Consider the following 14009-nt stretch of genomic DNA (forward strand, 5'->3'; position numbering starts at 1 on the left):
TTTCCTTCTTTTTTTTTTTCTTCTCTCTTGGCCGACCCCCCTCTATAGGAGGTTATACTCTCCATATTTTGATGTATAATCTTCTTTTTCTTCTTCTTCTTCTTATTATTATTATTATTATTATTATTATTATTATTATTATTATTATTATTATTATTATTATATATATTATTATTATTATCCTACTACTTGTATTGATTATAAATTACTTTGATAATTATTAATTTTTATTCACCACTAAGTAACGTATAATAATTTATCAATGTCCAGAATTAAATATGACTAACAACTACGCGTCTAGAAATTACGGGGATAGTTATAGTCATCTATGCTTAGGAATATCAAATATCTAAATTCTAAACTATTGGAATCTAAGAAATAGAAATCACATATTAGAAATGATCACCACAATTCTATACTTGTTATACTACATAGGCACATTGACTAGTCAAGAAATTTGGAAATTAAGCTAGAGGCTATAATAAGTACCGATTTTAGTGACGGATGTCACATAAATTCTCTTTTAGTAAAAAATCAAGATTAAGTCATTGACACTTCATTCTCAAGTTTAAAATACAAGAAAGAAAAAAGAAAAAAAATAGATAAAAAAAAAAAATATATACCCCAAAATTGACAACTATACAAACTTGCACATTTCATAGATCTCACCCTTATGTTCTTATCCATTAATCTCATTCATTCATGTTATTAGTATTAAAATTTTTACCATCTTTTTCTATTCACCTTTAGACAACTAAAAAACCCCACCATTGTCGTCTGCTTTAATTCGTCTCTCGATTACAAAAACAACAACCATAATTGATTACAAACAGTTATGATTTGTTTTCTGAATTGATAACCTTTTAGCATCGCTAATTACAAACAAAAGACGATGAAACAAACTAGCTAACTTGTTGTACATCTGCCATAAACAACCACCGTGCTTTTTCAGATTTATCTCTATGAGTTGCAGCAACAATAAATTCGAAGGATAAATTAGTTTATATATATATATATATAGGTTTTAGGTAAAATAAAAGAAGTATTAAAGTAAAACAAATAAAACAATAGGTTTTTCTTCTCTGAAGATCACCGTGCATCATGAAAATCATTGTGCATCAATTGTTTCGTGAATCTTCGTGCATCAATTTAATCATGATCTAAGGGTCAAGATCTTGTCTTATTTGTTTTACTTTAATGTTTGTTTTACAATACCCAACCCCTATATATATATTTGGATATAAAGTTTTCCATCCAAATCCGACCATATTTGGCTGAAAAAGTTTGGAACAAAAAACCTCAAAGTTTTACAATCATTTCTTTTCTTTTCTTATTTAAAAGAACTTAAGAATAAGAAAAGTAATTTTTTTTTTATCTTTTCTTATTTTACCTTTGTTTTAAAAAACTAAAGAATGAATAGTGAGAATAATGGAAAATAAAATCTATAAGAAACATTAGACATTTTATAGACATAATAAATTGTGTGTGAATTAATTACTAAAAAAAATATCGAATTACAGATACTCAAACCAAACCAATGGGCGGTTAAATCGAAAGTTACCAAATTTGATAATTACTATTTGGATATTTGGTTCATACAAAAAGGAAAACAATGAAATAAAAAATATCTATGAAAGTCACTCTCCTACATTTGGTTTAGTCCATCCCGACGTTCGAACCAACCAAACCCCCACAAATATGTACTTCCACCAACTAACTCACTACCAAAAACACACAAATTTTTTTTATATTTTATTTTCCTTTTATACGGAGGATTAATTAATAAGAAAAACAAAATTCAAAAAAAGATATTCGCACATAATTTATACATGTATCTATATGTGTGGCTTTCGCTCACCTCTATATCTATCTATCTTCCTCATCTTCATTTCCTCAAAATCCTTCCACCTTAATTAAACCCTAATTTTCACTACTTATTTCATTATAAATAATATATTTTAAACTATTTATTAAATTATTGTATATAATTTTGTGATGCTTCTTATTAGATATGGCTTCTGCACCATCAATGTCAGGTAATTCTAATTATTCTAATATTCTTATATTTTCATTTAAATTGTACTAAATGTATGTTTATTTACTTATTAATTAAATTATAGTTAGTTAGGATATGATTTGATTGAATTCTGGTATTTGATTATTGAATATTTGGTAGTGCCAGTTGAGTGTGTGAATATATGTAAGTTTCCGAAAGGGGACGGAAGCAGTCGATACGATTGTAGTGTGATTTCGTGCGCGTGGAAAGCTCCGAGGGCGTTAACCGGATGTTTAGCTAGTACTGCTCATTCATCTGCTTTCTTGCATGGACACAATGATGCTAATGTAAACACTTATACTCAGGCTCTGTACTTTTTTGTATGTATATTTTTATTTTTGTGCCATTTTATGTTGTATGGTTAAACTAGTGTAGCTTAATGCGTTTAACTATTGTCGGAAACGTTTAGTGTTTTTATCCTACTTTAAAACGTGTTAGTATCGTATGTATTCAACTTTGGATTCATTGCTGTTTTATATAATTGGTGACTTAGTTATTAAGTGAGATAGTATTGTTTTGTCAACATGACAGCCACTTAAGTTGCCGCATTAGTGAGTAAGTGGTTAAAGGATACATACTCAACAATTGAAAGTTCTTTATACACGATAGGAACATTTAAAGTAGGATACATACTATAGTATTTTGAGTATAGGTGAATATATTTAGAAACCCTTAACTAGGGCTGTAAGCGAACTCTGCAAATATGAACAAGACTTTGTTCATGCTCGTTCGTTTAACTTAACAAACGTTTGACAAATAAATAGCCGAACATAGAACTATGTTCGTGTTTGTTCGTTTGTGCTTTTGAACATAATGAACAAACGTTCACGGACATAAATGAACAAACAAGAGCTATATCTATGTTCGTTCATTTAACTAACGAATGGATCTTTTTGTTCATTTTTGTTTTTTAACAACTTCTCATTAACAGTTCGTCGAATGTTTATTCCTTTACAGCCCTACCCTCAAACCCACTGAAATGTGTGTACTTTTATGTAAGACATCGTTGTATGTATCCTATTTTTAAACTTGCTTTTGAATAAAACTTTCATTTTCAACGGTTTAAATTATTTGACCTCCGTATGACTTGTACCGCCGTAACATGGTGTCGGTTTCAATGATGTGGCAACGTATAAGCAAAGAATACTGTTTACTTGATGAAGAGGTCACCATATGGGAAAAGTGAGTGAGGGGTTGTCACACACCTAAGTTGGGTAAAAAACCTCTCACATATTAATATTTTAATATTGATGAATAAATGATGGCCCCCCTGATTTTTATGAAATAAAAAATCAAGATGTGAGAGATTTTTCACCCAAGTTGGGTGGTGTTGTCCCACAAATTCACTTCCCCCTCACCATATACATACGTGAGCAGTGAATTGAAAGTTTAGATACAACAAAGTTTTAAAGCAGAATAAATATTATAGTATTTCGTGTATAGATTGATACACCTAAAATACTACAGCCTAGAATCTAATGCAAATAAGTGGAAAATTTTATTGCTTTTTGCAACTCTTCTCATCTTTCTAAATCCTAGAGCTTATTGTGTCGAATAGTTCAATGAGGAATTGTGAAATCTAAATAGATTTGAAACTGTGATATAGAGTCATAAATTGAATTTGACAGTTTGATAAGTATTATGATTGATATATGTGAGCGACAATCACTTAGCGTGTAACTCTCTGTTTGGTAATGTTATGACACCGTTTTAGAGCTTAAATGTAAGATTTAGACATGTAATGTTTATTAGCTAGTGCCATCCTACCGCAATTCCACTTCAACCTCACGAACAACATGATGAATGCTTGGATGAAATAGAAACCCCTAAACTAAAAACATACACCAAATTAAGGCCTTAAGGGTTTGAAAATGAAAAGATCACTTGAACCTTGTACATGTTAATAAATATTTACTTGATAAAAGCTACTTGTCTACTATGTCTCAATAGAAGATTTTTTGATGAATTGCTGCTTTTTTGTTTCAAATATCAAACACCACATCAAATCATTGCTAAATTATGGAGGTGCCTTTTTTTTGAAGTTCTCTATGGACACCCCAATGAACAAACAACCCATTTGAGATCTTAATATTCAAGAGGCTTTCTGTAATCTGTAACAAAAAACCATCATTCAATAGTTTTAGATGTTTTTATTAATTGATTCTTGTTAAGTGCATAACAAGAAACACCTAGTAAGACACTAGTACCTATGTTGAATTTCAGCTTTCACAAGTTACCAGATGGGCAAAAGTAGTTGGTGTAAACAATAGATTAATTTGTTAGTAAATTATCTATCAATTACTCATATATGGTTGTCTCTTTGTTTATTATTTATGCCAGAGATGTGAAGTTGCTGGTAAGAGATCATGGCTATCTTCTGAAGCTTCAGATGTTTATCCTCCTAGGAAATTCTTAAGGTCAAGTTTGCTTCAGCTTCACTGTAGAAAATGGGCAGTAGGTTGTTCTTCATCTTCCCCTTCAGGATATGATGAGCTTTCGCCAGAACTTTTGTGGGAGGTAGGTGACATTCGCTGCCATGCTGGAGGTTGTTTTTAGAGAATGTATATAGAAGTACGCTAATTGCTTGTAAAGTTATAATTGTTTTCTATCATTGTACGCACAAGATAAGGTGTATTTAATGTTACAGAAGCAGTGTGGTATTGTTTTTGCTTGAACTATTTAAATGGGTATTGGGTACTGATGGATTCTTCTTCACTTCAGGATCTTAAACCTGCTATCACTTACCTTGCATCTGATGAGTTAGAGTTAGTGCATAATGCTCTAACAGTAAGTTCTTTATAGTCTCTATCTGCAATTATTACGGTCAGATTCCTTTTCATGAATCTTTAAAGTAAATGACACAGATTTTAGTTGTAGCTTTTTAACATATCTATCAGTTTTATTGCTAACTACTGTTTCTATATAATTTTTTTTTATTAGTAATAGAGAGTATTTAAACTGCGATCCAACTACGCCAAACATCTCAAAAGTGGCTATATATCACTACTCCCATTATGTTAGTTTTAAAACCATCAACAACTAAGAACCTAAAAATGATGAAGAAATATCAGCTGATAATCATAGGCCTGGGCTGTGTATCAAAACCTTTAATTGTATTACCCTTTGATATGGTTTCTCATTATATGGTCCTGTAGCTGGCCTTTGAGGCACATGATGGGCAAAAACGACGCAGTGGAGAACCCTTTATCATTCACCCTGTTGAAGTTGCTCGAATTCTTGGAGAACTAGTGAGTTGCAAATATTGTAATCATTCTTGAAATAATTCTTTTTTATAATTATTGACATTTAGTTATAATTTCTTCAGGAATTAGATTGGGAGTCGATAGCTGCTGGCTTGTTACATGACACTGTTGAAGATACAAACGTTGTTACTTTTGAAAGAATCGAGAAGGAATTCGGTGTCACAGTCCGACATATTGTTGAAGGAGAAACAAAGGTAGTCTATTCAAACTTCTATTTGAAGTTTTCGGCTAATATTGCATTCCTACTCTAACCTAGTCGATGATTCAGGTTTCAAAACTTGGAAAGTTGAAGTGTAATAATGAAATTTCTTCGGTACAAGAGGTGAAAGCACATGATCTTCGACAAATGTTTTTGGCTATGACGGAAGAGGTGATTTATTGAATAATGCCTTTATGCACTTGCTTTTTTTAAAGGCAAATTTCATAAATACCAAACAAACTTTGGGCTGATTTCAGTTTTAGGTAAAACAATAACACCCACAGATAGGCTTGAACTTTCAAAATCATTTAGGGTAATCCTCCAAGTCAATATGTTTCCAAGTGCTGTGTCAGAAAAAGGTCAACATGATTAAGATCACCATCAAGTCATTTGCAACAGCTCATTTTGACCTGGTTAATGGTTCAGATCACCTTAACTTTGAGGTTTTTTATCACAAAATTTGGATGTTGGGTATCTTTTGATGTGTGAAACCAAAAAAAGTTACCTAAAACAGAAACCAGACCAAGTTGATTGCCTTTTCATGCATGTTTTCTTATTTATTTATGCAGCAGCCACTATGTAATATGTTTCTCAGGTGCGGGTGATTATTGTCAAGTTAGCAGACAGATTACATAATATGCGCACTCTTTCACATATGCCTTTACGTAAGCAGGTGTGGTGCAATTTGACTAATTACTTGTCAATTTTTAATTATTTATGTCCTATTGTTCTTAAAGTTCCTTTATGCATACAGTCCAGCATTGCAATGGAGACCCTACAGGTCTTTGCTCCTCTAGCAAAGCTACTGGGGATGTACCAAATTAAGGTACTTATACCTTTTTACCACTTATATAGTGCCTTTCATCTTTGTATCTGAATAGCTTTGAAACTAAACTATGGTCACTTGATATTTTCCCATGCAGTCTGAGCTTGAGAATTTGTCTTTTATGTACACAAATCCTCAAGATTATGGCAGAATCAAGAGGCGTGTTGCAGAACTATACAAAGATCATGAAAAAGAAATTGAAGAGGTACTACATTTGTTTTCTAGATTGAAGTTATTAGTGATCAACTCCTTCAATGTTTATAATGACACACTTGCAAACAACCTTAGGAGAAGCTGCTATATGTCAAAGCTCTATTAGCTACTTTGTATTTTACATTTGATGTTCCAATTCAGTCTTATTGATTGGCTTCTTTTTCTTTTGTTAGGCAAATAAGTTATTGATCAAGAAGATTGAAGAAGATCAATTCTTAAATCTCGTGTCTCTAAAAACTGAGGTGCAGTCGGTATGCAAGGAACCTTACAGGTGATTATTTTCTTTTTCTTTGAAATTTAGATATGCTATTGCATTTTGCCCAAAAAGTTTAGAAAAAATTTCCCAACATTTTGCTTATTCATTTTGAGTTCTTTTATTTGCAGCATTTATAAGTCTGTACTAAAAGCCAGAGGTTCAATCAATGAAGTTAATCAAATTGCACAGGTAATTGTTGAGGGTCTCTTAACTGGTAACAAAATATATAGTTACTTTAGATGCATCTTCTGACATGCTCTTTTTAAAAATTGTTTTCAGCTTCGCATTGTTGTTAAACCCAAGCCATGCGTCGGTGTTGGGCCATTGTGCAATGCACAACAGGTAGCTTACAGTCTCCAATTAATTACTTTTATAAAGAAAGTGGGACATGATCATAATTAAGTTTATAAACTTTTCATGCAGATTTGCTATCATGTTCTTGGGATTGTTCACGAGATCTGGACACCAATACCCCGAGCTGTGTGTATCTTGGTCTTTATGCTCTTTTTGTAAATGATACTCACATTCTCGTTGTTCACTATTTTATTACTTTTTGTTTTTTTGCAGATGAAAGACTACATTGCAACCCCAAAACCTAATGGTTATCAGAGTCTTCATACTACTGTTATTCCGTTTCTTTATGAGAGCACATTTCGTCTGGAAGTTCAGGTAGGTTTTAAAATAAACTCTGTTTTCATATTTTTATAATATGTTCTCCAGTTTCAGGTTCAAAATATCATTTATGGATGGCAGGTTAGAACAGAAGAGATGAACTTGATAGCAAATAGAGGCATTGCTGCTCATTATAGCGGGAAAGTTCTCGTTAATGACTTAATCAGACATACTGTGTCCAATGAAAATAGAAACTTGAGAGGAAAAACAGGGTGTCTTAACAGTACCAATGTGGCACTCAGGGTACGATATCAGTTACTCTTTACTTGTAGAGTAAGCGGGTTGGGCAGGATTGGGCAACAGGTCAAATTGGGTAATTTCTGCTTTGTGCGGGTTGTAATTTGGCTGGATTGGGTTGACGCAATCACATATAATTTATTGGTGTGTCAAACATGATTACAAAAATTGTACTATTTGAGTAATAAGCGAGTTGTTGGCTGAAATGCCTTAGGGGATGTTGTTTGACCAGTTTCTTTTTAGTTGTTTTTTATTTTAAAGTTTGCCTATTTAGAGATAAAACATAACCATATTGACCTATTCGTAGCAACCTTGTCAAACCAAATTCATATGTTTCAATTTAACTTAATTTATTTTTTTTTATTTTTTATTATTTTATTTTATTTTTGTAATTTTAGATTGGTTGGCTAAATGCAATTAGAGAATGGCAAGAGGAATTCGTTGGAAATATGAGTTCTAGAGAGTTTGTAGATACAGTCACTAAAGATCTTCTTGGTAGCCGTGTCTTTGTGTTTACACCAAGAGGAGAGGTAAAAAAATTCATGACACACTTTATCACCGTCTTCAAATAAAGTTATTTTCATGTTTCATCTGTTTTTATTAATATTACTGACAGATCAAAAATCTACCCAAGGGAGCAACTGTCATCGACTATGCTTATATGATTCACACTGAAGTTGGAAACAAGATGGTGGCTGCAAAGGCAAGTGTAACGGATTTGTGAGTGATAGATATAGTTTCCTGATAAATCCTGGGATCTAATAATGGCTTGATATCTCTAATTTTCAGGTCAATGGCAATCTTGTTTCTCCCGTGCATGTGCTTGCAAATGCTGAAGTTGTGGAGATAGTGACCTATAGTGTTAGTTGATATAAAAATCATTAACTTATATTTCAGATAAAATAACATGGTCTTTTCTTTCATATTAAGTTTCGTATTATGGAAGTTGAACGCATTACAACTTTCTTAATTGCCAGGGATTATCTAGCAAATCTGCTTTCCAGAGGCACAAACAATGGTTGCAACATGCTAAAACGCGTAGTGCCAGACACAAGATAATGAAAGTAAGTTACCTTAATTTCCATTATTGTATTGCTACTGTGTTTTAAACTTTTAATTTGTTTTGTGTTATATTCAGTTTTTGAGGGAGCAAGCTGCACTATCTGCATCGGAAATAACAGCTGATTCAGTGAATGAGTTTGTTGCTGATACTGAAGATGATAATGAAGTTGAAGAGGTATTAGATTACTCTAAAGGGACCCAACATACATGGGAGAAGATTCTCATGAATGTTATGGAAATTTCATCTTCAAAGATGGTTGATGAAGATCTTTTTAAGTTCAAGAACGGAAGTATTAAAGTTTCTAAAGTGAATGGAAAGCACAACAAGCATATGCAGCATGTGAGTTTAACGACCAGCTCACAAGGAAATGAGTTTGGTAAGATGATGCTCGCCAGCATTCCTATGTATAAAGAAGTGTTACCCAGTTTAGAAAGCTGGATTGCTGGCAAAGTCGCATCATGGAGCAACCTTCAAGGGCACTCCATCCAATGGTTATGCATTGCTTGTATAGATCGAAAAGGTATTACTTTTATTTCCAAGAAGGGGTTATTGTCTGGTATCTGTTTCTGGTGTCGTACTTCAATTTCCAATCACAAAGAGGCTCAAATTTATACAATAGTGACTTGTTGGCAACTTTGACCATTTTAATTTCTTTTTCCAATACGTTACTAATGTGACACCAGGAACCGACTAAGTTTTGAAAATTTTGAGTTTTTTGTGAGTGCCATTAGTGTTGATCAGAGGTTACCTTTTTATATTGTAACCGTTCCCATAAGCAGTAAAGTATCATCCTACATTCTTCCCACATGCTAGTCAAACTTATTCATGAATCCTGAACAAGAAATTATAAGAAAATAGGTATGCCCAGATTGTACTCCGGGTGTATAAATTGAAGTAGACCTCACATTATATCTATTTAAATTGTATATACGACCAACTGTTGTGCAGGAATGATGGCTGATATCACAATAGCTTTGGCAGATGCAGGTGTTGGAATATGCTCATGTGTTGTGAGTAACTCACCTATTGTGTTTCATTCATTTTATATTTTTTATATATAATTTTAGTTTCATTAGCAGTGAAGATTCAGCGGTGTGGATTGCATGTGACATTTGGTATGTATAATTGAACAGGCTGAGGTTGATAGAGGCAGAGGAATGGCTGTCATTCTTTTTCATGTTGAAGCAAGCTTGGATGATATGGTATGTATCATCAACACTAATCACCCCTTATATCTGCTTAATTGAAATTTATTTATTTATTTTAGACCTTAAGTTTGTTTTGGTGTCTAGGTAAGTGCGTGTTCAAAGGTAGATCTAGTCCTTGGTGTATTAGGATGGTCTGCAGGATGTAGTTGGCCTAGCTTACCCGAAGGTCAACAAATAAGAGAATGTTAAACAAATGATGGTGAACAGAAGCAGGGTAACAAGTTTTGTCACACAATTCTTTTCTCAGTTGTATGTAAGTATCATATTTTTTTTTACGCAATCATGATCAAAATAAAGTAGCAGAAGGGTGATTTAAGCAAGTCTGTAGAGAGACTGTATATAAAAGGGGATAGCATACATGTAAAAATGTACATGGAAGAATAAAATAGTTAGATATATACACAAGTGTTACAGCTTGAAGATATTTTACTATCATGTCTTCGATCTGTTTTGATATGATATGTGACTTCCTTCTATGCAATATGTGTAAAATGCATAAAAAGCTGATGTTATTAAAGTTGTAAGATAGCGTATGACATCTGAAATTGTTCATGCATTTACCTAACTAAAATATTAGTAAAACAAATGGCATCCGAAAGTGTTTGATGCTTTAAATGGCACCAACTAACCAAGAGAATGGAAAGAGAATCATGTGACTTAACATTTTTCATGTGATCATAACTTTTCATTTGATCTACAGAACAACTAACATGAAGTACGTTCCCCATAGATTTGTTTGGCCTTTTCTCAGAAACTATAATCGTCCAACAACCAATAAAAGAAAAGGAGAAAAACTCTGATATAGTTTGTGATTCTTGAACGTATGAAAGATGTACTCAAAAATGTGGCGGGGGATATTATATATCGATAACTTGTATGGACGAATCTCTTATTACATATAAGTGGCTGCACTAGTATGAATCTTAAAGTGCCGATTTTAAGATTACATAAGAAACTAGAAGGCCTGAATATATGGTATTTCTAGGCATATTTGACCAAGTATGTGGTGTGGTTCCGGTAGCCTAATAAGATCAAAATGAACAATAAGCTACAAACAAGACTAAGTTCAGGGAACGGCAGCCGAGTATACCAATGACATAGGCACCATATTGATACTAATAGAGACCATGTCAGCAATTTAAGATTCCATGGCTCACTTGCTAATGCTTCTTTTCTCCCCTTAGCAAGCTCTATAACAGACATTGATGCACTTTTGCTATCCTCGTCTTCTTTTACACTATTATTAAGGTCACTGTCATTCTGCACTTTGCCTAAAATTGTCCTACTTTTCTCCGTGTTTTCTTCAATGTTCTGGTTACTGGTCTTTGCTTCTGGTGCTTGCTCCTCCTGCATAGACTTTACAAAGGATTTTTCTATCTCATCTGGAACTACCTCAGTCTTGGTGGTAACATCTTCCTCGGCGTTTTTGCATTCAACTGATTGAATGTATGGCGTTGGTTCCTCCCGCATAGACTTTACATAAGAGTCTTCCAATTCATCTGGGACTACCTCAGTCCTCACTGTAACATTTTCCTCATTTTCGCAACCTTCAACTGGTCGGGCACCTGGTGTTGGTTCCTCTTGCTTACACTTTACAGAGGAGTCTTTTGATTCATCTGAAACTAATTCAGTCTTCACTGTAACATCTTCCTCGTTTTCATCTTCTTCAACGGATTCAACATGTGGGATTTCATCTTTCTTGGTCGAGTCATCTACAGTAACCTTCTCGATTGTTACTTCAACTTTTTCTTCTTTATTTGTTAAATTCGTTGGTGGATTGTCTTCTCCTTTGGTCTGATCATCAACTTTGGCTGCTTCAATTAGTTGAACATGTGGCATTTCACACCCCTGTTCTCTTTCATCAAACTTAACCGATCCATCTTCTATGTTTGTCTGTTCTTTGACTTTCTTTGCAGTTGGGTTATCTTCTCTTACTGTTGTGTGATCTTGCTCTTTCTCATCTTCAACAAATTCCAATTGATGGTCATTTTGACCTTTAACGTGACGCACACAACCAGCAATAACTGCTGCTGCCGCTTCTTTTTCTTTTCCTTCTTCCTCCTCTTTGCTAAATCCTAGTTCACTAACAATCTCATATGCATTACCTGTTTCATTAATCAAGCCTCCATCAAAATTCTCTACAATAATTTCATCATCACCATAACCATTTTCTTTTTCTTGTTCTTCAGTAAACTGCACTTGAGGGTTGTCATCTACTATAACCTGTTTTACACAAGCGGCTTCCTCATTCATGAATACTGTTTCTCGATCTTTAGCTTCTTCCTTCCCTTCTTCCGGTGCTTGTGCAATGTCTTTAGCCAAGCATTCTTCCACTTCAACACCCTCAATAGCTTCATATGTTTCTATTGGTGTGATAGCCTCATCCGATACTAACGATTTTGCTTCAATCTGTTCACCTTTTCCATTATCAATTGGCGTCAAGTATCTCTGCTCTTCACCACCAACATCTCTCTGCAAAACTTTGCTTGAATCATCTTCATTCCGAGCTTCCATAATTACCTCTTCTTCACAATCAAGTTCTCCATTTTCAAAAACAGAATCAACATAACTCGATGTGCCTTTTTGGTCTTCACCAACCACCGAACAGATAACGCCTTCATTACCATCTCCAGAGTCCAATTGCCCATCATCCTCTTTTTCATAATCATGCTTTTCATTCTACAATTAAATAAAATTCCACAACAAAAACTTAGCCATGGATCTCAAGTCCAATAAAAATGGCATAAATCTTGACATATAACTAAATAAGCATTATTAGTTTATTTACCACAACCAAATCTTGAATATCTTCAGTCTGCATCTCCTTCATGCTAGTCAACCCATCACTGCTTAAAAGTCAAAATAAACCCTCTTATCAAGTTTATAATTTTAGTGTATTTATATAGTTATATATACATCAGTAAACAATGAGAATTTACGTTTACTAGCATAGTATTCTCAACATATATAGCCCATGTATATCAAATCATAATCAAAATACATATAAATTTGACATGATCAGACTACTATTAGATTTTGTCAATGTTAAAACGTTTTAATAAATAAACGTTATAAATGTTTTCTAATATAGTATAGATATAAACCTTGGATTATGTATATCCGGGTCAACCAAAAAATCTTTATTACTCTTCATCATCAAGTTCATATGGTGTGAACCATCACCAGTCTTTGTCTCCTGTGACATGTTCTTGTCACTATTTTCCGACGATGATCGATGTTGTTTTCTTTTTTTGAAAGCAAAGGCGGAGAAAATGGTAGCAGTCACTAAAGCTCCACCCAACAACAAAACACCACCTATTCCAAAACTGCCGGCACCGGCACCAACGTTAAGTGTCACCGGAAATGTTTTTTTGTTGTTTTTTTTGTCCTGTTTACGAGGGGGATCTTCCATCCTAGAATTGTGGGTGTAAAGTGAATGTTTTTTTGTGATTCTTGAAACTGGTGTTTTGGTTGTTAGGAAGTGTTTGTTGGATATGGTTGTAGTTGAGAGAGAGTGCTAGAGAAGTGGCCTTTGTAAAGAAAAAAGAAAAATATGCTTTGTGAAGATAAAACAAAATTTTAATTTATTACTTTTTGGGTGTTGGACAAGTTAGTAGGTGAAGAATTTTATTTTCATGGCAAGCATAATTAATAACTATCTTAAGGGTTGCAATTTGTAAATGATATCTCGGCGGTCGATTACTTTCAAGCGATAAATCGTTCTTGGCGGCAATATTCTTGATGGTCATAATTTATCAACAAGACCGATATATCGGTTCATCCCACGATTAACAACTTTAAAAACTAAATTTTCTGATTAAACTAAAATAAAGAGTGTTTGAAGTTATATTATGCCAAAGATACTAGTAATCATTTAGTTAAATATATTTACTTCGGGCTATACTACATTATAAAGCATTTGAATCTTTTTTTTTTTTTTTTACTTTAGTAGTTGAAAATTTCAAAATACCCATGTTATTTATTCATAATACCTTTAAAAAATATATCAACTACTT

General features: G+C 33.3%; 2 protein-coding genes across 3 annotated transcripts; one reads left to right on the forward strand and one right to left on the reverse strand.

Annotated features, from left to right (window-relative positions):
- The first annotated feature begins 1869 nt into the window (after window positions 1-1869).
- On the forward strand, window positions 1870-10428 carry LOC122581189 (putative GTP diphosphokinase RSH1, chloroplastic). Of its 2 annotated transcripts, none has more exons than XM_043753358.1 (24): window positions 1870-2036; window positions 2177-2343; window positions 4397-4573; window positions 4778-4843; window positions 5212-5304; window positions 5382-5513; window positions 5588-5689; window positions 6114-6191; window positions 6273-6344; window positions 6442-6549; window positions 6731-6828; window positions 6942-7002; window positions 7093-7155; window positions 7237-7293; window positions 7381-7482; window positions 7567-7728; window positions 8121-8252; window positions 8339-8425; window positions 8512-8583; window positions 8700-8786; window positions 8861-9305; window positions 9734-9795; window positions 9919-9987; window positions 10078-10428. In XM_043753358.1, the coding sequence occupies exons 1-24, from the start codon at window positions 2012-2014 to the stop codon at window positions 10180-10182; spliced, it is 2622 nt and encodes an 873-aa protein (XP_043609293.1). In that variant the 5' UTR covers window positions 1870-2011; the 3' UTR covers window positions 10183-10428. The 2 variants fall into 2 exon arrangements, with proteins under 2 accessions (XP_043609293.1, XP_043609294.1); XM_043753359.1 differs by having other exon boundaries at window positions 2183-2343.
- Window positions 10429-10826: 398 nt separating this feature from the next.
- Window positions 10827-13542, reverse strand: LOC122582314 (cilia- and flagella-associated protein 251-like). Its single transcript, XM_043754684.1, has 3 exons — window positions 13098-13542; window positions 12782-12839; window positions 10827-12672 (listed from the first exon to the last, which is right to left on the reverse strand). The coding sequence occupies exons 1-3, from the start codon at window positions 13403-13405 to the stop codon at window positions 10975-10977; spliced, it is 2064 nt and encodes a 687-aa protein (XP_043610619.1). The 5' UTR covers window positions 13406-13542; the 3' UTR covers window positions 10827-10974.
- Window positions 13543-14009: the final 467 nt, after the last annotated feature.

This window comes from Erigeron canadensis, chromosome 9 (genome assembly GCF_010389155.1).
Source record: "Erigeron canadensis isolate Cc75 chromosome 9, C_canadensis_v1, whole genome shotgun sequence".
Classification (NCBI taxonomy): Eukaryota; Viridiplantae; Streptophyta; class Magnoliopsida; order Asterales; family Asteraceae; genus Erigeron; species Erigeron canadensis.

Coding starts and splice junctions, on each gene's coding strand:
- LOC122581189 (XM_043753358.1), top strand. CDS start 2,012: ATGGCTTCTGCACCATCAATGTCAG. Junction 6,550..6,730: donor ATGAAAAAGAAATTGAAGAG/GTACTACATTTG, acceptor TTCTTTTGTTAG/GCAAATAAGTTATTGATCAA. Junction 9,988..10,077: donor AAGCAAGCTTGGATGATATG/GTATGTATCATC, acceptor TTTGGTGTCTAG/GTAAGTGCGTGTTCAAAGGT.
- LOC122582314 (XM_043754684.1), bottom strand. CDS start 13,405: ATGGAAGATCCCCCTCGTAAACAGGACAAAAAAAACAACAAAAAAACA. Junction 12,840..13,097: donor CCGGATATACATAATCCAAG/GTTTATATCTAT, acceptor ACTTTTAAGCAG/TGATGGGTTGACTAGCATGA. Junction 12,673..12,781: donor ATATTCAAGATTTGGTTGTG/GTAAATAAACTA, acceptor ATTTAATTGTAG/AATGAAAAGCATGATTATGA.